The sequence below is a fragment of the Aquarana catesbeiana genome, linkage group LG12 (assembly GCF_042186555.1).
Source record: "Aquarana catesbeiana isolate 2022-GZ linkage group LG12, ASM4218655v1, whole genome shotgun sequence".
In the NCBI taxonomy this organism is placed as follows: Eukaryota; Metazoa; Chordata; class Amphibia; order Anura; family Ranidae; genus Aquarana; species Aquarana catesbeiana.
This window is the reverse complement of record NC_133335.1, coordinates 16616623-16643962: the sequence shown is the minus strand read 5'-3', so window position 1 is coordinate 16643962 and position 27340 is coordinate 16616623. Positions and strand designations below refer to the sequence as shown.

Genomic DNA, 27340 nt, shown 5'->3' with positions numbered 1-27340 from the left:
GAGATACGGGGCCCCAAAGTCTGTTCGGAAAATGTCATTCTCTGCTGTAGAAAAGTGCTTGACTCGAGTATAAGCCGAGGGGGGCATTTTCAGCACAAAAAAAATGTGCTGAAAAACTCTGCTTATACTCGAGTATATACGGTACTTATTAATCTGGCTGTTTTTCCCCCTGCTTTTCAGGGAGAACAAACAGCCAGATCACTGCTCTGTGTGTGTTTTGTAAGCACAGACCTCTGTGTGTGATTGTACACAGACTATCGGCAGGTTTCAGCTGAAATCATTGGCTGAAATCTGCTTCCAAACTCGTGCTGTGTCCAATCGCAGCACGGGTCGGCAGGGTCCCAAACCCGGAGGCAAGCGTTGCCGAGCTTGCACCTGCCGCCCGCTCACTGTGTATTTACTGTGAATGGTTGGCAAGTGGTTAATAAAGGAAGTAGTTTGATTAAACCAGCAGAGCCCAAACAAACTATTTTTACATTTAAATGAAACCTGGAATTGGGCTTTAATCTACTGAAATGCGGGTTTTGGGTGGAGTGAAGATAAAAATATGCTATTAGTACAATAAAAGGAAAAAAGGTCATTCATTGTATGTTCCATTTCTGGAATTTACTTGCATATTTCTGGAACAGAACTTGCAGTAACCTTCTAGATGAGGTACACATGAGGTATGCGTCTTAAGCCTTTTAGTGTATGCGTGTTTAATGTTTATCTGCCTGACTCAGGCTGGAGGTATTGTGCTTCCTATTATTTGCAGTTTGAGTTTCTCGCTCCTGTGTGTTGACCTCTTAGTCATTGCTAGGTGTGTCTGATATGTGTGGAGCCGGCACCCGGGGGAGGAGTCGGCGCTGAAGGTTCTGACTGTCTACGTAGAATGTTCGTAAACAGTAAGAGTTTCCTTGCGATGACTCACTAAAAACAAACTTATAGGGGTTGATCCCGTCTAATGGAACTAAATGGATGAAAGGTTGAGTGTACCTAAACTTCAAATTGAGTCCTATAAAAGAGCGGGTGATAACTTTTAAAAAGTCAAACGTTGGTGAAATCGGACCAATCATTTTCATATGTGGATTTTTTTGGGAACCGAGAATTTTTTTGAATGCAACGCTTTACGCCAAAATTGGACACACACAAGGCCTGCGGGCCGAATCCAGCCTGCCAGGCCTTTTCATGTGGCCCTTACTCCCAGTTTTGCAGCAGGAATGTGGTGGAACTCCATTCCGCCACCTCTAGCTCTTACCCTCCGCTCCCTGATGTCACTTGTACACACAGAAGCCTTCTGTGTTTATAAGTGACAGCTTTGCTATCAGCGGCTTCTGGAACTAACAGATTCTTGCACACACTCAAGGCGTGGACAGATCTCCAGAATCTGAGAGAAAACATGATCTTCGAGGCAACGCTGCCTACACAGGGAGGTACTAGAGCCAGGTCAGTAGGAAAGAGATGCAAGGAAGCTTTGGGGGGGTGCACAGCGCGCCCCTGAACTCTGCTCTCTCGGTCGGTAGCGCGCCCCTGAACTCTGCGCTCTCGGTCGGTAGCGCTCCCCTGGACTCTGCGCTCTCGGTCGGTAGCGCTCCCCTGGACTCTGCGCTCTCGGTCGGTAGCGCTCCCCTGAACTCTGCGCTCTCGGTCGGTAGCGCTCCCCTGGACTCTGCGCTCTCGGTCGGTAGCGCTCCCCTGGACTCTGCGCTCTCGGTCGGTAGCGCGCCCCTGAACCCTGCGCTCTCGGTCGGTAGCGCGCCCCTGAACTCTGTGCTCTCGGTCGGTAGCGCGCCCCTGAACTCTGCGCTCTTGGTTGGTAGTGCGCCCCTAAACTCTGCGCTCTCGGTCGGTAGCTCGCGCCCCTGAACTCTGCACGCCCCAGATACAACCTGCTCTTTTGAGGGAAACCATATTGCTAAGGTGACCTGCATTTAAATTGAAAATCTGACTTTTATTTTAGTGCAGACTTCTGGGAAAATCAGTGAGCCAATCACACAAGCAGGAAATGACACATCCAGGAGCGTTCAGTATACCATCTGTGTACAGAGCGCCTCCAGGTTACAGAAAACGACAGCGCTGCAGATAAAAAAGGAAAGGTCTTTTTTTAATAATATTTATGCCTTTGGTTGAATTTTTACTTAATTTTTTACTTTTTTTTTAATTTGCGCACAAAATTGATATGTTGCCTAGAGCAGTAGGATATAAATAACTCCCACATCACTACTGTTCCAATATTGGAACAAGAGGCAATAATTGGTTAATAACTTTCAACTACAATATGGCTTATATCGCAGTTGTATATGCTAGATTTTTTTATTTGCTATATTTTTTTTTTCCCATGAAAGTGGAGTTATCCTTTAAGGTTCTGTTCACACCAGAGCGTATTGTTTTTTCAGGCAGAAAGTCGCGCAATTTTTTTACCGCGATTTTGTACAGGTCAAAAGGTCACCACTGTAAAAGAATGAAAAACGCCTGTAATTTGCCAAAAAAAGAAGCGCGGGTTTGAAACGTGGCCGAACTTCGGCATCGGTTGTCTCCATAAGGAAGTATCTCCTGACTTCTTGTCCTGATAGCCGGTAATGAGGTCCAATCAAAAAGCAACATTTAATTTTCATTCTGACTTTCAGACCTTGGATGTCATCTTTTTTTTGTTTTTGTTTTTTCTCTGTAGAAATGGTTATGCAATTTATAATGCTTTATGGAGTTTCATTATGTGTAGGTTGTAGCTGTAAATATAGTTCAGAGTTCTTTTGAAGGAAAGTCCCGTTTATCTCCTCGTTTGTTTGAACATCTCGGTTTTGTGTACTTGTTTCTCTCTGTTTTCTTTAATGGGCACGGCTCTCGGCTGGCACCTTCGTTCGTCACACTGGCTCCGGTGTTGGTCTGCCTGGCTCCTGGTGTCTAATTATCTCTACCTGTAAAGGAAATTTTTTCCGTCTTCTCTCTTCACTGTCTACTTCATACATATTCTGTGTAAATAAGGTTTGGGGATTCCGCTGGTGCAACTTGCCATAGCCCATATAATGGTCAATAACAAACAGGGTGGATTTGATTTAAATCCCGATATAAATCACTAGTAAAAAGGCTTGATTTAAAGCGGGATTCTGTCCCTGAAATTAAAAGTCAGCAGCTACAAACACTGACTTTAAATAAGTAGACTTACCTGTCCTGGGTGCCCGCGATGTCAGCCGCCCGAGGCCGACCCGTCCCTCGGGTCCCATCACCGCCATCCTAAGTAAGGGAAGCAGGCAGTGGAGCCTTGCGGCTTCACTGCCAGTTTCCTACTGCGCATGCCCGAGTGGCGCTGCGCTCTGTGAATGGCCCCATGGTGTTCTGAGAACACACACCGTTCCGAGAAGGCAACGGGGCCGCTCACCGAGGAGCAGAACACGCCGCGGAATAGGAAGTGGCAGATTAGGAAGACTGCCTAGCAACAAGGGTTTAGATAAGTTTAAACTTTTTTTTTTTTTTTTTTTAGGATTTTTCATGCAATTTTTTTTTTTTTTTTTTTTTTTTTTTTTTTTTTTTTTAGGGTGGCCCTCCACTTTAAATCAACTCGATTTAAATTATAATTTTTAAAGACCAACTGTCATCTCCGTCCCGCAGCAGCTCCTCCTCTGCCCCGCTGTTGACTCGCCGACAGTCCCATTCACTTTAATGGGGCGGCTGGTGATGCGGCAGTGACACACCAAGGTGAGGGACGTGACAGCAGCAGGTGAGTGGATGCCCGCTAACAGGAGCTGCCATGATGGATCTGAAATGACAGGTGCTCTTTATATGTAGGGAATGTAAACTTATTCTTGCTGGTAGTTGGGGTTCTTCTTTAATATTTGCAAACAAAATGAAGGTTTCTTATTTAGAATAATAAGCTGTCAGGTTAGTAAAACAGCGATATCAGAACTGATTCAATCATACAGTTTGTAGTGTACATAGATTTGCAAAACAATGGGATAAAGGAATATTCCAGAACTTTGGTTTATTTCATGGATACTGTGACTTTGCGTGAATGCATCAATGCAGTCATTCAATGAGATTACAAAAAATGTAAATATTGCAGAATATACAGCCTCATGCTACATACTGTAACTAAGCTCCATTTCATGCTGAATAAAATAAATTATTATTGTATCTTAGTTTTCAATTTATCTTTTAGATTTTTACTCCAAAAGCATTTTATTAAATTTTGATAAAAATCAAAAAAATCAGATTTAAATAAACAAAATCTGATTTTTATTTATTTATTTTTTATTAATCATTGATTTTTATCCACCCTGATAACAAAGCAGAAAGAGCTGTCGGAAGAATAAAGCTAAAATTTACATCTTTAGCTGGCTATCCACCATTCAATTTTCTTTAGATTTACCTTCAACTATGTAGTGCGAGGGGGCCTGCCTGATTGCATACGAATTGAAAGTGTTCAGGTTTGACCTCCTATTATATGATTTTGGTAAATCTAAAGGAAAGTTGTACAAGAAAATTGTATAATGTATGCCCAGCCTTTTGTGTTGTGAGTTCTTCTCTAGAGAAAAATAATCCTTTTAGGTTGTTATAGAAGTGCTGGAAAAGAATTGAAAGGTGATCATTGGAGAAATACAAAGTAACCCTTGTAATGCAGGGGGCGCACTTGTTTCCTCTATAGCAGTCGTGTCCAAACTACAGCCCTTTGCGTGCTTTTATCCGGCCCTTGGGCTATTATTTCCCATACTTTCAGCAACATTGGGGCGCAGCTTCCTCGCGCTGGCGCCCCCGAAGGGGGGCGCAGCTTCCTCGCGCTGGCGCCCCCGAAGGGGGGCGCAGCTTCCTCGCGCTGGCGCCCCCGAAGGGGGGCGCAGCTTCCTCGCGCTGGCGCCACCGAAGGGGGGCGCAGCTTCCTCGCGCTGGCGCCACCGAAGGGGGGCGCAGCTTCCTCGCGCTGGCGCCACCGAAGGGGGGCGCAGCTTCCTCGCGCTGGCGCCACCGAAGGGGGGCGCAGCTTCCTCGCTCTGGCGCCACCAAAGGGGGGCGCAGCTTCCTCGCGCTGGCGCCCTCGAAAGGGGTGCAGTTTCCTCGCGCTGGCGCCCCCCAAAGGGGGCACAGTTTCCTCGCGCTGGCGCCACTGATCGGGGGCGCAGTTTCCTCGCGCTGGCGCCACTGATCGGGGGCGTGGTTTCTCGCACCAACGATGGGAGCGCAGTCGTCCCCCCCCCCCCCCCCAGCCACAGTCTGGCCCTTCTAAAGATTGAAGGACTGTAAAGTGGCCTTTTGTTTAGAAAGTTTAGAAAGTGTCGTACGAGAAAGTTTTTTGTGTTTGTCCCCGGATAATTTCGCTTTGAACTGTGGTGATCGGCTCTCGAAAGCTCTAAACAAGCCAGCGATCAGATTATCGTGCGATCGATTCGAAAGAGGTATCTTTCATCCGATTTTCTGATCATGTGTGGGCTTACAGTGATTACAGGCTAATCTTCTTTTTTTTTTTTTTTTTTTTTTTAATACATTTCTTTATACTTACCTGCTCTGTGCAATGGAATTGAACAGAGGGGCCCTGAACCTCCTTTTCTCGGGTCCCCCGCTGGCATCCTGGCCCCTCCTCCCTGTGGCGTGCCCCCATGGGAAGCGTGCTTACTTCTGAGCCCCACTGCTGTTCCCATTAACACAGACAGCAGGACTCGGCCCCGCCCCACTCCCTCGTCACTGGCTTTGACTGACAGCACTAGGAGCCAATGGCTCTCAATGCCCCAGCAATGACAGAGAGACCTACAGGTAAAGGAGAAAAGAGCTGCAGATATGCACAGCTCTGGATTGAATGAGGGCTCAGGTAAGTATAAGGAGGGGCGGGGTTGCCAAAACGGATGCCTAAACATCCACACCTGTACCTGCAACCATTCGCACAGAAAAACCGCGCTGGATGCACTGGAAATCACACTTGCACTGGGAACTGCGTTGCACTTGCAGTTCCCATGCAGGTTGCGATTCCAGAAATGGTGCAGGGACCTTTTCTCTGCATTTCCGGAGGGACGGCAACCTAAACTAATGAGAAAATTCTAGGAATATTAATATAGAAAAGCCAAACTGTGATTAGGGTTATCCAATGAACATAAAGCGGTTTCTGGCACATTCAGTGGAACAGAACACAATAGAACCTGTGTGGACATAAAGGGAAACAGAAATTAGGAAGAAGAGTTAGTTATTTCTTTATATTTGGCAGAAACCTATAAATGAGTTATATATTATAGTATATCTCTGCTTCTCTGTATTAATAGCAGTGTTTTTCCTTCCTTCAGTTTGGGGCGGAGTTTCGGCGGTTCGCTCTGGAACGATCTAAGCCCGGGAAGTTCGATGAATTCTATGGATTACTCCAGCATGTGCATAAAATCCCCAACGTGGATGTACTTGTTGGTTACGCCGATGTTCACGGGGACTTACTGCCTATCAACAATGATGACAACTACCATAAAGCGATAACGACCGCCAACCCACTACTGAGGATATTCCTACAGAGAAAAGGTAATTGCTTAATTAAAAAATTTAAATTAATGCCTGGTATGGCTTAAGATGGTTCCTGTGGGGGAGACTTCCTTTAACTGTTTGCTATTGATTTGTGTCACAAAGACAACAAATAAGGATAAATACCTATACAGTACCTGGCTTTGATCCTGCCAGTCGCCTTTCTTCCCTCTTCTAAACTGACCACACAAATCACAGAAGCTGATCTGTGATAGTGTGGTCAGTTTTCATCCTTTGGCTGACAATTCAGGGGTACCGGACACTGTGTAGACTTACAGCATGCCTGCATTGGGTAGTTCATCCACCACGCTGACCAACCCATCACAGCCCGGCTCTGGCCCATGACCCCAACCAATTACAGCCCGTGCCCCTCTTCCTATCACAGCCCCCCTCAGGCGCACGCCCCCCTCCCAATCACAGCCCACCTCGGGGACATGCGCCCCCTCCAAATCACAGCCCCCATGCGCCACCCCCCTCGCCCAACCAAAACTCACCTGTGGCGCACGCCCCCCCCCCCCTGCTTGAGCACAGCCCGCCTCTGGCACACGCCCCCCCCTGCTCGAGCACAGCCTACCTCTGGCGCATTCCCCCCCTGCTTGAGCACAGCCCACCTCTGGCGCACGCACCCCCCCTGTTTGAGCACAGCCCACCTCTGGCGCATGCCCCCCCCCCCCGCTCGAGCACAGCCCGCCCCTGGCACAGGCCCCCCCCCGCTCGAGCACAGCCTGCCTCTGGCGCACGTCCCCCCCCCCCCCCCCCTCTCCTTCTGCTCGAGCACAGCCCGCATCTTGCCTCAGGCTGAACAGTCTATGGAATACAAGTACAGTGTGTGTCTGCACAGTGTCCTGTAACCCCGCCCCCTGACTATCAGGAAGAAGAAGTGCATGGTCACATGCATGACAGAACCTTCTAACCTTGTAAAAAAAAGTATGAAAAATCATTCTGATACCTAAGCAAAAACCATTCTGGTGACTGCATAAGTATAACTTTATTAGAACGTGTCTTACCATTGTATGTTCACAGCCACCTTAAGCTGGTCATACACTTAGAATTTTATCCGATTCCTCTAATTTGGCTGAAATTCTTTAAGTGTATGATGCTTCCGGGTTGGCCGGTTGATTGTGTAGATGGGGGACATTTTTTTCGATTTTCTTTAGTTCAGCCCCCAGACTGAATGATTATGTATGGCCAGCTTGAATCGTACAGAGACTTCTCGGATTGTCTGTACAAATACAGTATGCAGAAAATACTCCATGCAAGGGGTGGGGCTTGGCCAGTCTGTGTCCGCAGGGTAATGTGGTATATAAATAGAATCTGTGTGTTTTGTGAGTAGTTTTCCTTTTAAAATTCTACTACAGGGGTCTCAAACTCAAATTGCCTGAGGGCCACATGACAAGTTTTCATATCCCATGGGGGGCCGCATGCAAACTTTTAAAACTTCAAAAGCAATGAACTATACCAGCAATAATATACTATACTATACCCAGCACTGGTGTCAGCAAACGCATTATACCCAGTACTGGTGTCCGTAAGCGCATTATTAACCCAGCATTGGTGTCAGCAAACGCATTATTAACTACCCAGCATTACCCCTCCCACACTGCACAAATAGCCACACACTGCACAAATAGCCCCACACTCCATAAAATACCCCCCACACTCCATAAAATACCCCCCACACTCCATAAAATACCCCCACACTACACAATTACCCCCCACACTGCACAATCACCCTCCACACTGCATAAAATACCCCCCACACTGCACAAATTTCTACCCCAGTCACCCCACTAAGGACTTTGCCTCAGTGTGATGGCTCACTCACCTCTCCTGGCAGTCAGGATCATCTGCCTCCCAAATCCTCTCCTCCTGGCTTCCATACAGGCCTAGTGACAGGGGACCCAGAGAACACAATCTCCCGCCCTGAGGTGGCAGCAGGACCCTGGTTTGGAGCTCTGGTCGATCGTCAATGCCTAGGTGGGCGGATCGATGAGCGGATCCTTCCTCCGCTCCATTCTCAGCTCTGTTCTCTCTCTGGGCTGCAGCAGCGTGCAGCGGAGAGGACAGAAGAGATGGAGAGGTAAAGCCGATGGCCGATATATGATGACGATTTTTGTGGCCGATATTTTAGGCCGATTTGAAAAAAAAAAAAACCTCACCCACTCCACTCCTCCCTGCTTGCTCCTGTCACTCTACCAAACACTTGATGTCCTCAGTACAGATGGCACTGGTTGGCTTAGGCAGGTGGCACTGGCAGGTGGCACTGTCTGTCACTGGCAGGTGGCACTGGCAGGTGGCACGTTGCACTGTTTGGAGGGTGCACTGATTGGCACTGACAGATGGCACTGGCAGGTGGCACTGATTGGCAATGGCACTGGCAGGTGGCACTTATTGGCAGTGGCACTGGTTGGCACTGGAAGGTGGCACTGGCAGGCATTGGCAAGTGGCACTGGTTTGAAACTGGCAGGTGGCACTGGTTTGGAACTGGCAGGTGGCACTATTGGCACTGACAGGTGGCACTGATTGGCGTGGCACTGGCAGGTGGCACTGATTGGCGTGGCACTGGCAGGTGGCACTGATTGGCGTGGCACTGGCAGGTGGTGGCAGGTGGCACTGGCAAGCACTGGTTGGCACTGGCAGGTGGCACTGATTGGCGTGGCACTTGCAGGTGGCGGAAGGTGGCACTGGCAGGTGGCTTTGATTGGCAGGGGCACTGGTTGGCGGTGGCACTGGCAGGCACTGGTTGGTGGTGGCACTGATTGGCGGTGGCAGGTGGCACTGGCAGGTGGTACTGGTTGGAGGTGGCAGGTGGCAATGGCAGACTGGTTGGCACTGGCAGGTGGCACTGATTGGCAGTGGCACTGGCAGCTGGCACTGACAGATGGCACTGACAGATGGCACTGATTGGCACAGGCAGGTGCCACTGGCAGGTTTCACACTGAGCGGAGTGTAACAGTGTGTGAAACTGACAAGGAGCTGTCCACACTCAGCGCTTGATGCTTGTGTGAAGCTGACACGTAGCACAGAGGAGAGAGACAGAGGGATCTGTCAGAATTGAGGTTGATGTCGGGGTGGGCGGGACCCGGCCGAGGTGGGCGGGGCCAGCAGCTGTCAAACACCAGCCAATGATTGGGCTGCTTAAGAAAAGGGGCGGGCCACATACACGTAGCTGCCCGCCCAGATCCCATTGGCTGGTGTTTGATATTGGCCGGGTCCCGCCCACCCCGGCCGGGTCCCGCCCACCCCCGACATCAACCTCAAATCTGACAGATCCCTCTGTCTCTCTCCTCCTGTTACGTGTCAGTTTCACACAAGCATCAAGCGCTGAGTGTGGAGAAGGAAGGAAGAGCAGCGGCCAGTGCTATATATCGACCTAATGGCCAAATATCGGTCGACCTCTAGTCCTTTATCAGCCCTGCCTGCGGGCCATTTTTAACCGGTCCGCGGGCCGCAAATGGCCCGCGGGCCGGTACTTTGAGACCCCTGTTCTACTAGATATGTGTTCAAGCCTCAGAATACAATAGATTTATTAATGCATCACTGCTCCTGCTTGTACTTCTATTATATAATCTACACACCTGCTGGTTCAAAGTAGAAGAAAAGGCCAAGCTATATTCCAGCATTTACCTGTTCCCTCCCCCTTTTTTGCTCCTTCAGCCCTGCCTACATTTTAAAATCTATTTTTTTTTTTTCACATGTCTTCTCTATGTAAAGTGGAGGTCCAATGACAGGCTCTCCATTCCATAGAACAGTGATGGAAACTGCTGGCTTCTCTTCCTGTAGATGTTGTCATGTGTGGAGTTCCCTCCCAATACCCGCACCAGAAGTGAGCGATGGAAGCTTGGTGGTCAAGTGACCATATAGAAATAATGCTGAACTTTGCCATTCAGTATGACATGCAAGAGGAGGGAACATTTTAAATATTTAATCCTTCCTTCTACTTAAAGCGGTATTAAACCCAAAAGCATTCATTCTAAGAACTAGTAAGCTACAATATATTATATTACGGTTGCACCGGTATCGATGCCGAAACTAGGCATTTGCACGGGTATCGGTAGTCGTGCCAATGCACCGATACCGGAAACTGATACCTTCTGGCTCGGTGCTGTCAGCGGGATTTCCCCGCTAACGGCTGAAATGTAAAGAAAAGAATGCCGGCAATTATTGGTTGTTAAAGAGGAGGTCCAGCCTGGGTGAAAAAAATTCAAAGTCAGCAGCTACAAATATTGCGGATGCTGACTTTAAATATTAGGGCACCTACCTGTCCAGGGAGCCCACGATGTCGGCACCACAGCCGATCTTCGGTTTGACTCCCTTGTGCTGCCGCCGCCATTCCTGGTAAGGGAACCAGGCAGTGAAGCCTTTCAGCTTCACTGCTGGTTCCCTACTGCGCATGCTCGATGCGAGCTGCGCTTTATAATTGGCCCGGCGGCGGGGGAAGGAGGGGAGGGGCCGAAATTCCGGGAGATTGGGCCGCGGTCCGTCCCCCAAAAGTGGGGACGGGGACCTGTCAAAAACCGTTCCCCCCCTGAAAGGTGTCAAATGTGACACTGGAGGGGGGGAGGAAGTGTATAAGTGGAAGTTCTACTTTTGGGTGGAACTCTGCTTGAGGAAGAGGGGACACCGTGTCCTTAACAACCAATGACATTTCATCTGCCCATGGGATTCCCCTCCCCATAGCCTCCTCCCCTCTCACCAGCTGTCACGCTCCTGTCCTGAAGGACAGAGAGTGCAGCGCCATCTAAGTACAGTATGACCGCAATTTAATGTATAAGAGGTAAGAAATAGACTCGCAGTGTTAAAAACTCTTCCAGCATAAATGATGAATTGGGTGGTCATTCGCTCTACTCTCGGGTGGTAGCCGCTGGTTTGTCGGTGGCCAGAGGACCAGGGGCACTGATTTCTCCCGACAATTCCTGGTAAATTCTGAGAATCTCGGGGGGCACTAATCACTCGGAAGAGATGTCATCAGTGCTGTGATGTGAACTGGCCCTAAGATGACTGAATCTGCACCGGGCTGTGCCTGGTGCGTTTTTTTTTTTTAGCGCGTTCTTTAACCCACGTTTTTGCATGTAGTTTTCATGCACTTTGTGTTTTTGTGGGGTTTTTTTTCTTTTTAAACACATTGTATATAGCTGGTTGCTAAGGAGTGGGCTGGGGAAGGCGGCCGCTGCGTCCTTAACAACCGATGAGTCATGAGGCTTCTCCGCTGACAGCTGAATGTAAAAAAAGAAAAAAAGTTGTGGCAAAAACAAATCGGGGGGAAAAAAAATGCCGTTGGGATTCGGGGGGGGCCCACACCGTGTTTTTTTTTTTTTTTTTTTTTTTTTTTTTTTTTTTTTCACTCAGCTGTCATCAGTTATTAAGGACACAGTGGCCGGCTTCCTGATCCGCTCCTTGGCAACCAGCTATACACGGTGTGTTAAAGTGAAAAAAAATAAAAAATAACGCATCAAAAGTGCAACACTTGCGTTTCTGGTGCGGCTCCATTGAAGTCTATTACACGCAAAAAGCAATCTGCTGCTGGAAAAAAAGTCACTGACCCTTTCCAAATACGCACCAGCTGAAAAACGCTTAGATGTGAAAGAAACAATGTTACATGGACTGTGATGCATTTCTGCAAACTGCACTAAAAAACGCATGGGTATGAACGCAGGGTAAGCGTAATGTCTGCTTTCAATGAAAGGTCCTATCTCCATGCTGTCATCACAATTGATGTTTAGTACATTTTTTTTTTGCAGTTTTATGATGTGTTGTTGGGTAATTTGTAGCTGTGGAAGGCAAAGATCAAACCCTCATTCCCGGTTTTAGCGGCACTAATCTCACCAAAGTCATTTTTATCTGTTTTGGCTCATTAGATGGATGTGCTGTGATACTGATGTATAATGTGTAAGAAGCTTAGGCTGCGTTCCCTCGGGTTCCAAAATTCCCGTTTCTCTCCTCATGGAGCCTTCGCCGCACGTTTGTAGTGAGCAGGGCAAATATTTGAAGGTTTGTTTTGTAACTTTATTAATTGTGTTCCTTCTGCTACAATAACACCCCCCCCCACACACACACACTTCTGCTTTGCTGCCTAGGCAGATTCATTGTATCAGGCGCTGCTTGACGTGTGTACAGTGATGGATGGTTCTTACAATTACTTTGTTTCTGTTTCCAGGACTTTTTTTTTTGTTTGTCCTTTTCTTTTGAAGGTCTATGCCATTTTATCATTTGGAGTCTTTGTATATTTTTAGAAGGATGACCTCTATTTTTATGAAAAAGTCAACAGAATGTGTCATTTTTGCCTCCTTTTTTTTTTTTTTTAACCATTAAATGATACTTTTGTCTTTTTCACTTTAAGCAATTTCATCTGCGTCTTGTCAACACCTGTGCGATTTCATGGACGGATGTCAGTGCAAGTCCCACATGAAATCTCGGAAAATAGATGGGGGAGTTTGCTTTGAATACTAAAAGTTAATTAAATTAGTGTTTTTGTTTTGTGGTGCTCAGATAACAGTGTAGTTCTGCTTTAACCACCTCCCACCCGCCGTATAGTAAAATAACAGGTGCAAGGGGAGATCGGCCCTATCCCTGGGACACAGCGCGTCACCGATCTGGGTAAAGAGCCGATGATGAGGCACCAAGTGATCAGCTGTGTCCAATCACCTCTGATCATATGTAAACAAGGAAATGCCGGTTATCAACATTCCTCTCCTCACACGGACAGCGTGTGATGTGAGGAGAGCCCATCAGCAGCATTTCCTCACAGGGGAGATCAGCACTGATCGTCAGTGCAGCCCCATCAGTGCCCGTCAGTGCAGCCCCATCAGTGCCCGTCAGTGCAGCCCCATCAGTGCCCGTCAGTGCAGCCTCATTTCCTTTCAGCATTTCCTGACAGGGGAGATTGGCACTGATCATCAGTGCAGCCCCATCAGTGCCCGTCGATGCTGCCTCATCAGTGCCCTTCGGTGCTGCCTCATTTCTTTTCAGCATTTCCTCACAGGGGAGATCGGCATTGATCATCAGTGCAGCCCCATCAGTGCCCGTCAGTGCAGCCCCGTCAGTGCCGCCTCATCAGTGCCCGTCGGTGCCGCCTCATTTCTTTTCAACATTTCCTCACAGGGGAGATCGGCATTGATCATCAGTGCAGCCCCCTTTCTTTTCAGCATTTCCTCACAGGGAGATCGGCATTGATCATCAGTGCAGCCCATCAGTACCCATCGGTGCAGCCTCATTTCTTTTCAGCATTTCCTCACAGGGGAGATCGGCACTGATCATCAGTGCAGCCTCCTTTCTTTTCAGCATTTCCTCACAGGGAGATCGGCGTTGATCGTCAGTGCAGCCCATCAGTGCCCGTCGGTGCAGCCTCATTTCTTTTCAGCATTTCCTCACAGGGGAGATCGGCATTGATCATCAGTGCAGCCCCATCAGTGCAGGAGAAAAAAAATACTCATTTACAAAACTTTATGAAAAACTAAGAAAACCTTTTTTTTTTTTTTTTTTTTTTTGCAAAAAATAAACTCATTGGTGATTAAATACCGCCAAAAAGAAGCTCTACCTGTCTTTAAAAAAAAAAGATAACAATTTTGTTTGCATACAGCATTGCATGACTGCGCAAATGTCATTCAAAGTGCAACGGAGCTGAAAATTGGCCTGGGCAGGAAGGGGGTGAAAGTGCCCGGGTCTTGAAGCGGTTGAAGAGCACCTTTAAAAAATGGTGGTAGACTGATTAACTTTATTAATCCTTCCCCTTCCCAATGAAATGCGTTCTTGTCTATAGCATTGCGTTCACCTTCCTCTGTGAAAGCTGGCACAGCCGAAAGTAACCGCTGGATAATGGTTCAGTTATTGAGGTGTCGCAATCTCGCAGAAACCATTGCGCACTCGAGTTACGTTAAGACAATCAAGTAAGTAGAAGCCAAAACCTATACCGCCTAGGGATGTTTCCTATAGCGTAACACCGCCGTAACAAACAGGCTTTTCTTCATTCTTCCTCCTTATTTCATGTGGTTTTGTTTGTTTCTGCACTTTATTGGGTGAAATCATTTGATTGCCGCGTCATCTGACCCACGCCAGAAGTCACGGGCTCAGCTCCATCCCATGGTGATCGTCTCCTCCTGTGTCTTTTCCATGCCAGATTATCCTTTATTGTGATGTGACCTCCATTCATACAAACTTTCCTTTTGACCGGGAAGTTTTACTGCCGTTGTTTTTCACTTTTTATTGGCAAGACGGACTTTTACGCGTGAGACTTGGCACGTGGCTCGAGGTTAAATGGAAAATTATTTTAACTCCTTTTCTCCCCAATAGTTCAGGCTGGAATGTGTTGGCTGACTCTCCTCGTGACCTTGCAGTGCCAGGGTTCCTAGTTCAGTTCCCACCAGAGCTCTGTCTACAATCCAGAATGGCCCCATTGTTCATTAAAGTGGTTGTAAACCCTCACATATACCCAGTGAGGTGACTGGCCTCAGGTGATACAGAGATGAAACAAATCCTACTGCATAAGTTGTACCCGTGTATCTGCAGCCACCTTTCCCCTACATCAGGGGTCTCAAAACTTTTCAAACAAAGGGCCAGTCTACTGTCCTTCAGACTTTAGGAGATTGTGGCCAGTGAGGGCAGAAAATGTCCCAGGCCCAGCGTCAGTGAGAATAAACATGGACTTGGGGTTGGTGGTCAGCGGGAGGGGTAGTGCCCTATTATTGGTATTAGTAGGAGGAGCAGTTCCATTTTATTGATATTAGGAGGAGTAGTGCCCCATTATTGGTATTAGTAGGAGTAGTATTCTATCATTGGCATCAGTGGAAGACATTGTGCCCCGTTGCTGGTGTCAGTGGGAGGAATAGTTCCTCATATCATTGGGAGGAATAGTGCCCCAATAATGCCCCAAGGGCCTGCCAAGTCTTTTAATGCTAAATACTGCAGCCCACCCAGACCTATACTCACTTTTGGCTATCTTTATGGTGTGGTCCTGTCAGCAGCTCCATATCCTGCTTCACAAAATGTTCTCCCTGGGTCCCCTTCAGCCTGAGCATGTGGTCCGTGTCCCCATTCATTCCTATAGGGAGCTGTATTCATGGCAACCTCCGGTGGTACAACAGAGTACAGCTTCTCCCCATAGGAAGATATAGGGACACAAACCTGCATGCTGAAGAGGTCCCGGCAAGGACATTTTCTGAAGCAAGGCTGTGAGGCACCCAACCGGGCTGCACCAAGGACCATGCCGAGTGTATATATAAGACCGGACGGTGGGGGGGGGATGTTATTGGCTGCATTGCTTAAAGGAAAACTTGTACTAAAGGTACTATTACCTTTTTAAAAAAGACTGGCATGTTTAAGATTCTCGTTACGAATTCTGCCGTGATTTACACATCACGAGGGAAAAGCTAAGTGTTGGATAACCTGCCTCTTTGAAGACTGAAGATAAAATCCGAACTGACAGCAAGCATTTTTTTGTTACTAATAGAAGAAAGTGGGTAACTTACAGTGTTAACATTTTAGTCGACTGAATGAATATTATTTTAGTCAACTAAAATACAACTAAAACTAAAACAACTGACTGAAATACGACTAAAACTAAAATGCCATTTTAGTCCTAAGACTAAAACTAAATTGAAATTTGACTTCAAAATTTAACCTGTAGTGCATGTTCATACCTCAATGTCATAATAAATAACATATTAGATTTTTCACTCCAGCAGTATATAATGAGTTTGGAAATTGTAGAGAAATGTTAACTAATGCATTACTTTTTAATTACGCCTGTTCGATTTTAGAGGACTAAAATGTACTGGAGAAAATAGTCGACTAAATACGACTAAAACAATTGCAGAAGACTAAAATGGGACTAAAACTAAAATGCCATTTTAGTCCTAAGACCAATGCCCCGTACACACGGTCGGACTTTGTTCGGACATTCCGACAACAAAATCCATGGATTTTTTCCGACAGATGTTGGCTCAAACTTGTCTTGCATACACACGGTCACACAAAGTTGTCGGAAAATCCGATCATTCTGAACGCGGTGACGTAAAACACGTACGTCAGGACTATAAACGGGGCAGTAGCCAATAGCTTTCATCCCTTTATTTATTCTGAGCATGTGTGGCACTTTGTCCGTCGGATTTGTGTACACACGGTCAGAATTTCCGACAACAGGGTCCTATCACACATTTTCCGTCAGAAAATCCGACCGTGTGTACAGGGCATAAGACTAAAACTAAATCGAAATTTGCTGCCAAAATTAACACTGGTAACTTTTATAATGGGGACAAATCTAATATGTAAACCATTGTCTGTAGACCGAAAATTCTGCTGGAACTATCAACCTTCATAGGCATGCACAGGGGGTATGCCGGGTGTGCCTGGGCACACCCTAATCTCTACATGCAGTGCTGATTTATCCTACTGCCCAGCTTCCCCTGTGTTGCCCCTCACCTGCCCGGCAGTGCTGCTGGCATCCCTACTCTCCCCCCAGCTGCTGCGGGGAATGTTTCAGGATGGAGAGCGGGGGGGGGGGGAGGTATTAAAAGAATGTTGCATAGTAACATAGTTTTAGGCTGAGAAGCTCTGGTCCATCCAGTGTAACCTGTGTGGTTTTTTTTTTTGTTTGTTTTTTTATTCTCTAACAATTCCCATGAGGTTGTAGACATTCTCAGCTGGTTCCACTTCCTAGGGGAGGAAGTTGCACATTTTTGCTGCTCTAAATGTAAAGAACTCTTTCTGCAATTCAAGGTTATAAACCTCTTTTCTACTTTCAAATCGTGACTGCCTGCCCTTTTCAGGGAATGGATTGGTGTCCCTGTAGATCCCCAGTATGCTTCCACGTTTTACCAGGGTGACAGTGTGTTCTGCAGTGTAATTGCGTAGTGGTCATCACTCTGTGGAGAGGATAGTCTTAGTTTTAGCCCAGGTTCACACTGAGCTGCGAGGAATGAAGCCGATTTCATGCCCGCACGTCAGTCCCGATTTCGGCCGCGATTTCACAGACATATGTTCTGATGTCAATGGAAATCGCACCCCGAAATCGCAAAAGATAGTACAGAAACTACTTTGTGAAATCGCTGCTGCGCCGCAAATGCACCGTCGCACCGATTAGGACGGTGCCATTGCCGGCAATCAGCGCCGATTTGAAATCTGAAATTGGTGCCAATTGCTGGCAATGGCACCGTCCTAATCAGTGCGACGCTGCATTTGCGGCACCGATTTCAAAAAGTAGTTTCTGTACTACTTTTTGCGAATTCGGGGTGAGTTTTTTCTTTTTTTTTTTTTTTTTTTTTCCTTACATTGACATCTGTGCAGAAACCCGCCCAGATGTCTGTGAAATCGCGGCCGAAATCGGGACTGACGTGCGGGCGTGAAATTGGCTTCATTTCCCGCAGCTCAGTGTGAACCTGGGCATAAAGTGACAATGTAAAGAACAATTCTGTGCAACACATTTTCTTTTGCAGGTAAAGTAAAGTGGGGTTTTATTTTATTTTTTATTTTTTTCCCCTTTTTTACAAAAAAAGTAAACCTTATAAATAAAAACGGACTGTTGTAAACCCTCCCTGGCAGTGTAATATGGTTTATTCCAAGCCCTAGACAAACTGGCCTGTGTCTAATCTGCCTGTACACACAATGAGAAAATAGGATGAAAAAAAATCGCAATCTGAGTGTTCGTCCGATAATCTAAGGCTCGCTTCACACTAATGCGGTGAGATTTTCAAGCGATTACCAGTGCGCCTTCAATGCAAAGTTGCATCAGCATTATTTAAGAAGCAATTCATATGAGACTTTGATGAGATCAGTTTTTTTTTTTCTATGGTAACCCTCACCTCTCCTCCCAGGTCATCCTTGCTGCCTAAAATCTCTCCTCCGGAGCACATTCCAGTCACACCTGAGCAATGGAGGCAACGTGCGTTCCCACTCCCTTTTTTCTTTTTCCCCCATGCGCATAGGGCAGCCCCAAAGTAGCTCAAGTGCCTTTTTCCGGTCATGGAGCGTCATGCATTTTTTTATTCAGTGTGTGTTTTGCCATGTTTTTGTTGCGTGGCAAAACGCGTGTCTTTACTGTGATCGGGGTGTCATTAACCATTAGGCTGCATTCACGTGTGCGCGTTTCCAAATACACGACAACCCATACAGAAGATTTGTGCTTTGCTACGCGTTTTGAAAAACCTGATGCAAACTCACATCTTCATTATGACGACGCTACAAAACACGCGAAGCTGCACAACTGAAAAGGTTCTTTGGGGCATTTTCTTGCACGTAGGGCAACCCATTCATGTGAACAACAAATGAGTAGGAATTAGGGATGTGCCTAATTTTAGTACTCGCCGATACCAATTGCCGAAACCTACCGCAACTGTTTTGTTCAGTTGTCAGCAATAGTACAAAGCATTGAAAATGTATTTACAAATGTAATACTTTTTTTTTTTTTTTTTTAAACTTTTGTGCTTTTTTTCAATGTGAAAAGTGTAAATGTATATCAAGGTGTAAAAATATTACTGAACAAAACAAAATAAAAGTTTAATATAAGGACACTTACCTGTTCCGGGATCTCGCGATGTCGACGCCTCTAGCTGATTCGCCAATCAGCTTTGGGTGCAGCCTCCAGCATCTTCACTAAGGGAAATGGGAAACGAAGTCTTGCTGCTTCACAGCCGATGGAGCACCAGCCGCCACTGATTTGCACGAGTACCGATACTCATGCAAAATGCTTAGTATTGACACCGATGCCTATACTGGTATCGGTGCAACCCTAGTAGGGATTCCTGTTTCTGCTCAGGTGTGAATGGAGTGTGCTTGGGAGTAGAGTTTTCAGGCAGCAAGGATGACCTGGGAGGAGAGGTGAGGGTTAAAAGAAAACCCACTGAGCTCATCAGTCATAGGAAATGCTTCTTATCTAATGCAGATAGCATTTCTGTGAGTTACCATAGAAGTCTACAGGGCTGAAATCGCACTGGAGTCTCACCAAAATTCGCCCCGTGCTGAGTTGCATTGACGGCACCATTGAAAACAATGTGATTTTTTTTTTTTTTTTTCCTTGTCCTGTAATTCTGTACGATTGAAGTCACACTAGTGTGCGCGGGGGCTAACTGTGAAGAAAGGCATGTCAAATTAATATTAAATTATATACTGAATTCTATCCTTACAGACTTTAATCTAGCACGTATTGCAGAACACACATTTTTCTAAAGAAGTGCATAGGTCACAGGGGTCTCAAACTGGTGGCCTTCCAGCTGTTGCAAAACTACAAGTCCCATCATTCCTCTGCCTGTGGGAGTCATGCTTGTAACTCAGCCTTGCAATGCCTCATGGGACTTGTAGTTTTGCAACAGCTGGAGGGTCGCCAGTTTGAGACCCCTGATAGGACATGCTAATTCCAACATCAAGCACTGTGCAGAGATGTATTTTGTGTTCTAGTTTTGACATTCAGTGCGGAGACGTGTCGTCAGGATATGAGCGCAGCCTGAGGCGAGAGAATATTTTGAGGTTCCATTGTCTGCAGGTCCATGGAGCTGGTAATTAGGACTGGCAAACTATCTAATGTTGCCTGGTGATGCTGCTGTGTATACCCAGGAGCGACACAAGCTGCTCATTAGCAGTAATAAGCATGCCACAGCACTGCCTTGGTGACATCTTGGGACTGCCAACAACAATGGAGTGGTGGAGATCAGAGATGTTGGTGACAACGATACGGGTGCAAGGAATGGCCTCTGGTTACCTGTGCAGTTATTTTCTGTGCTGTCAGGCTATCCATATTTGTGTATCCTACCCAGAAGATGGAGTCTTCCATTTTAGAGAGTCTACATTTTCTTCTTGGGAGGCTCGATGCCACCACCCAAAACGTTCTGACCTCTGCCTGAATTCTGAGTTTGCCTAAGGCATCACTTAGGCTTCAGGTACGCGGGACGTTTTTATGACCCCTTCTGAACGATTTAACGTGACAGATAGTAACCGATGTTTAAAACGTCAGGTTAGCCGCATGTAATGCCGCGTTTGGTGATGTTTAGGAAGCGTTAAATAATTTATATAATATATAAGATATATAGATATATAGATATATCTATATATCTATATATATATATATATATATATATTATAGTATTGTATTGTATTGTATTATTGTATAATACATATTTTGAAAAAAAGATTTTTTTTATATAAAGAAAATATATATGTATGTATAATTTAACTTTCTCTCTCTCTCTCTCTCTTCTCTCTCTCTCTCTCTCTCTCTATCTATCTATCTATCTATCTATATATATATATATATATATATATCTAGATATATATATATCTAGATATATATATATATATCTAGATATATATATATATATATATATATATATATATATAGATATATATATATATATATATATCTATATATATATATATATATATATATCTAGATATATATATATATATATATATATATATCTAGATATATATTATATATATTTTTTATATACATATAAAAAATGTCTTTTTTTTCAAAATTGCTAAAAATGAAAAACGCCTGTGAACAAAATGTGGCTAAACCCGAGTTACCGCATTTGGCGCTTGAAATGCCTGTAAACTCAGCTTCTCTACGCATTTTTTTTGCGTTCCAAAAAAATGCCTCTAAACTCAACGGCCTACAAACTACTATAAACGACCCTGTGTACATGTACTGATAAAATAACATAGAGGAGAGTTCAGGGGCAATTGAAAAAAAACACCCAACTGCTCCTAAATGTGCGTTTTTAGCAGCAGCAGTGTACATGAGGCCTAAGCATTCTACTGTTAATGGCACCCCAAGCGCGGCCAGCAGATGCGTGTCTTCACACATGACAAACGCATGGTTAAAAAAAAAAAAATTCCCAAACTCAACACCCAAAAAGGTACATGATCTTTTGGTGCGCATAGAGCAGATTATTAAAATGAATTTGTGTAAAACGAAAACACGCGTGTAAAAGCAACGCTCGGATGTTAATTCTGCCTTGGCACTAGGGTCATCTGTTTGAATCCTGAACAATGGCACTTCCTGCATGGAGTTTACATGTTCTGTGTGTGTGTTTCCTCCCACACTCCAAAATGTGGAAAATTTCAAGGGGTATGAATACTTTTTCAAGGCACTCGTGGGGGCCCTCTAGAAATCGTACGACAAACTTCCCAATAAGCACCTGGCATTAACAAGCTTCTGAATCCCCCAACTCCCAGACTTGGTTCTGGGCTTGAATACAAACCGGACCTATGCCTGGCCCTGGCCTTATTTTTATGATGTTCTAAGGACTTTATTATTACATGAGGCCTTACGGCCTGTTTTTGTAGATAATACAATGTTAAGACTCCCAACTGTGTTGATACAGTGTGTTTTTTTGCTTTTCTGATTTCCCATTTCCGCCGCCTTCCTTGTATTCTTTGTTTTTCTCTGGTCTTTATACCGAAAAATGCAAAAAAAAAAAAAAAAAATAGGGCCTTGTTCCCTATAAGGCCATTTGTCACCACTGCGCTGGTGTATCGCAATGCACCGCAATGCAGCGCCCTATGAAAAATAGAACTTAATTAAATGCCGGTTGTGACATTTTAACAAAGTTTCAACAAAAAATGAACGTTGTGAGGCATCAGGATCAGTATGCTGGCTCTGTATCCTTCCACCGGTGGCTGTGCGTTCAGCAGAAATGAGACGGGTCACCCAGCACAAGGAGACCGAGACCAATGACCAGTCTTCATTACAGGAACACAAAACACGTGAAGATTCAAGGACAAATACACATGCCTCTTGTATTTGCTCACCTTGGAGTTCAGCTTTAACAACAGGATCAGTTCATTTCTTGCCTGACACTATTATCTCAAATGTCATTGGAAACCTTTTAAACCTGTGAGAGCGTCCTCCTGAAGTTTGGTGTGAAACCTCCTCATTTTCCAAACAGCTTGAAGCCATCTTTCCACCGCTAGCCCACCCCACAGATCTGTAACAGATTTTACCCGCCAGACCTCTCCAGGAGGTCACGTTTAAGGAAACCGCTGATGGGGGAAATACTTTAACATGGAAATTCAGGTTTTTTGCACTTTATACTGATACCTCTAATGGAAAAAGCACATGGAATGTTGTGACATTACTATACTGTAGGACAATCTAGCTTTTCCTTATTGTGTAGTTAACCTGCTAGGTTGGCGTGTGGCATTTCCATATCTTGGACTGATGACGACAAGCAAGCTAGATACGGCCATATACAATTTAGATAAATGGTTTTAGCTCTGTTGTAATCTAATGGTTCTGATTACATTCCATTATCGGTGCATAAAAGGAAACAGAAGACCTCTCTTTAATAACTGTAGCTTAACCTCTTGCTGCCCATGTAACCCATATGTGCAGCGACAATGCCCAGACGTCACCAACATAAGTAGGGTTGCACCCATACTAGTATCGGTGGCAATACCGAGTATTTGCACAAGTATCGGTACTCGTGCAAATGCACCGATACTTTCAGGCTCGGGTCTTTGAGCTGTCGGTGGGTCTCCCCATGTTAAAGTGGTTGTATACTCCTTTTTTTTTTTTTTTTACTTTTACCTACAGGTAAGCCTATAATAAGGCTTACCTGTAGGTAAAAAAAAATCTCTCCTAAACCTGTACGGTTTAGGAGATATTCCCCTCCTATGAGACGCTGACTGCAGCGGCGCATGCGCACAGGGATTCTCGGCTGAAGGCCCGGCAACTGCTGGACCTTGCCGGGAAAGAAATCTCCCACGCGCATGCGCGGGAGTGATGACATCGCGGCTCCGGCCACTCACAGCACTGGAACCGTGATACCCGGAAGACACACCGAGGCAACATGTCAGCAACCTCGGCGTGGACCAGGTAAGATACCGACGCCTCGTTCTTAGGTAAGTATTTCATAATGAGCTAGTATGCGGTGCATAAAAAAAAAATCTATTTATTTCATTTGTAAATAACTTTTCAATGCTTTGTACCATTGCTGAAAGCTGAAGTTAAAACAAAACGGTTGCGGTAGGGATCGGTAATTGGTATCGGCGAGTACTAAAAAAAAAAAAAAGCATCGGTACTCTGACTTGTTGTTAAAAAAAAAATGGTATTGGTGCATTCCTACACATAAGTCTATGGAAAACAGAGGTTTCTACGCTAAGATTGCACTTTACAGCACGCTGACTGAGCTGTCGAAGACGACTCAGTCACTAGTAGTGATCTGGAGCCGGTGCGGGCGAGCGTCTGATCATGTGACCACTGTCCTAGCCAATCAGAAGTCGTGTTTAGGAAGTCTCTTCTGCGTCCCCATGCATAATAGCCCAGTTAAAGGGATGGCTGGGCTGAGCAAGGAGGGGTTAAAACAGGGGAGGCGAACTGTAGCCCTTCAGTTGTTGTGAAACTGCATGTCTTATGAGGCATGGCAAAACTGACAGTTACAAGCATGAGGCAGAGGCATGATGGAAGACTGACAGTTACTCCAAGAGACAGAGGCATGATGGGACTTGGTAGTTCAACTACTGGAGGGCTGCAGTTGCCCACCTCTGGGTTAAACTATGAGCTTGTATAAACCCTGAAGTTGTATATTCCCCTTAGGGGCCTGTTTATGTTAAATTGGTTCTAGAGGCTCCAAGTTTTTTACCTTCATGCATACATGAAGGTAAAAAAAAAAAAAAACACCTCTGTGCAGCCACCCCTCCCTAATACTTACCTGAGCCCCATTGTCTTTGATCGCCTCTATGACCTTGGAGGACAGGAGCGACGTCATGACGTCACTTCCTGTCCAGGGTGGAAGTAAATAATTTTTTTTTTTTTAAGCAAAAGATAAAGATGGTTTTTGATCTTTTCTTTTTTTACTTTTTTAAAGGTAAAAAAGAGCTTTGGAGTCTTTTTGACCCTGAGTTCTCTCCATAAAGAGTACCTGTCCATCCTTATTTCTATTACAAGGGATGTTTACATTCCTTGTAATAGGAATAAAAGTGCTAAACAAAAAAAAATTTTAAAGAGGAGGGCCCATCAAAAAAAAAAAAAATTAAAACTCCAGCTACAAATACTGTAGCTGCTGACTTTTAAGTGGACACTTACCTGTCCCAGGGTCCAGCGATGCGGGGGATCGAAGCCCCACTCGTCTCCCCCTCCGTTCAGCAGCGCCGGCATTGCAGCTGTGGGCGTTGGGCTGTGGCTTCACAGCCTGGCACCCACTGCGCATGCGCGAGCGGCGCCGCGCTCCGTGGTTGGCCGCTCAGTCACCTGGGACCTGTAATGGGTCCCAGATGATTGACAGGAGGGAGCAGAGCCGAGCCCTTCTTGTGCTGAGGGGGAAGTTATGTCACCAGCCCAGGCAAAGGAAGAGGCAGGCTACGAGGGACCCCCTAGCAACAGGCATTTAGAGGTAAGTAAAAAAAAAAAAAATTTCCAAATTTGTTTTTTTATTTTTTTTTAGGCACAGTCATGAATTTTTTTTTTTTTAAAGTGGAACACCACTTTAAGGGACAGTGTAAAAATTTTAAAAATAAGAAAAAAATTAAAGCACCTCCATCCCTCTATTCTTGTGCGCAGATCGCTCTCACATATGTAAGCATTGTTCGCACCACACATGTGAGGTATCGCCGCAAATGTTGGAGCGGGAGCCGTATTCTAGCGCTAGACCTCCTCTGCAACTCTAAACTGGTAACCTGTAAAAAAATTTTTAAAGCGTAGCCAATGGAAAAGTACTGTCATTTGTTGCCATTCCACGAGTGTGCGCAATTTTAAAGCCTGACGTGCTAGGTGTCTATTCGGCGTAACTCATCTTTTGTATTTTACAAAAAGACAGGGGGGTATATATTGTGTGTTTTGCTTGTTGTTTGTTTTTTGTTTTTTTAATGCATTTGTGTATTTTTTTTCAAACAATTGCGTTTGCAAAAGCGCTGCTCAAATACCGTGTGACATAAAAAATTGCAACAATCACCATTTTATTCTCTAAAGTCTCTGCTTTAAAAAAAATGTATACTGTTTGGGGATTATAAGTTATTTTCTAGCAAAAAATACGGATTTAAACTTGTAAACAAGAAGTGCCAGAAAAAGCCTGGTCTTCAAGTGGTTAATGGACAGCAGTGTCTGGCCACCATTGGTCATCCAACCAGGGTTTAGATCTACAGTACTGGAGCTAGTTTCTTGTTCTGCGGCTCTTTGTCTGCACAATAAAAGGCACAAAAACAAACACAATATGATGCATGGAAAGTGATCAAAGATGCAATTGGTTGTGTATTTTTAACTCACAACAATGTGAAGGGGCCTAGAAGGATACAGACTTGCAGAGGATAGGGTTTCAGAGTTCCCATCGCACTCTATACAGTTGTCCATGTCATGTGTTTTACAACGAACGTCTTCTCCAGGAGACGGGAGGATGGGATGGAATGTTTCAGATCTACGTGTCCAGCGATGAATAAAGCATGAGAGCCGGCTCCGCAGGTGCTCCTATTCTTCTCCTCCATCACAGAAACCTTATCCTCATGTCTGATCACTTTTACTCACAGAAGACCAGCAGGCTTCTAATTCAGAATGTCTCCTAACAATAGATTGGCATGTCTGTGAAGGTTCTCGTCTATCCAGGTTGTGGTGTATCTAGTAGTATAAGGGCCTATTCACACTAGGAAGTGCATGTGAATCGCACAGCAACGCTGTGCAATCCACATGTAGTTCTGCAAAGTGTGAGTTCAGCCCATTAATTTTAAATGGACTGAGACTGCACTGCACCAAAACTTTTTTTTTTTTTTAAACACACGGCAACCGAAATGCATGGTAATTTTGTACAATGCGATCCGGTACGGGGGGGGGGGAGTTGGCAATGTAAAGGGGCAGAGGACACTGAGTGGGAGGGGCAGAGTACATTACTGTGGGGGGGAGGGTGTTGTAAAGTGGGCCAGAGGACACTACTGGGGGGGAGCAGGGGACATTACTGTAGAGGGGGACGAAGGACACTACTGTGTGTGGGGGGGGGGGGGTAAAGGGGGGCAGAGGACATTACTGTGGGGGATGGAAGGACAGAGGGCACTACTGTGTGGGGGGGGGGGGGGACACAGAGGGCACTGCTGTGTTGGGGGGGGACACGGAGGGCACTGCTGTGTGGGGGGGGCACAGAGGGCACTACTGTGTGTGGGGGGGGGGACACAGAGGTCACTACTGTGTGGGGGGGGGGGACACAGAGGGCACTACTGTGTGGGGGGCCCTTTCTCTGTCTCTAAAGTAAAACATTGGGGGTCTAGACCCCTTATTTTTCACCATAGCCCCCAACAGGAGGTCCAAAAAATTGTAAAAAAAATACAAGAAGATCAAATGATAAATAAAACAGAATTAAAAAATTATGGACACCAATGTCGAAGTTACCAGGGTCACGCTTGCAACTAGTCTCTAGTGTCCCCCCCCAAAAGGGCAGGGGGGGGGGGGGGTCATGTTTTTTTTGCACTGGGGCCCTGAAGGTTCTAGTTACGCCTCTGACCATAATTTAACATTTCTAAACCAACTTTAACACCCCCCCCCCACGTGTTGAATATCCCTCATAACTTCTGGTATCTGAACCCAGTCACATCCCCAGCAGGAACATTTTGGTGATATATTACATACATATACATATATTTGCTGGAATGTGATATTAATGCTGAGACTGAAGATGAAGAGAACAAGTCACTTCCACCATCTTTCCCACTCTGTTCTCTTCACCTTTCGACTTTCCCTGGAAGTTGTACTTGCATTCCTTGCTGACTCCGAAGTTCAAAACGTATTAACCAGCCGTGCAGAGTTGGGAGGTGCTGACTCTCTGATTATTTTCTGTCATTCATAGGCTGCGTTTTGGGATCTGTGCCAGAGGCCCTTGTGCTCTGTTCTTGTAATCATTAGTCAGGGAAGGGGGACACAAGTGGCTTTTGTTCCCGGTGTGTGTTAACCCGCAAAATTCACCACTGGCTA

General features: G+C 45.6%; 1 protein-coding gene across 1 annotated transcript in view; it reads left to right on the top strand.

Moving 5' to 3' along the window:
• PARD6B (par-6 family cell polarity regulator beta) overlaps positions 1-27340 on the top strand; it is a 67872-nt gene that overhangs the window by 16770 nt on the left and 23762 nt on the right. Inside the window, exon 2 of the mRNA XM_073607260.1 lies at positions 6240-6462. Coding sequence (XP_073463361.1) covers positions 6240-6462 — 223 coding nt within the window. The remainder of the gene's footprint in view (positions 1-6239; positions 6463-27340) is intronic.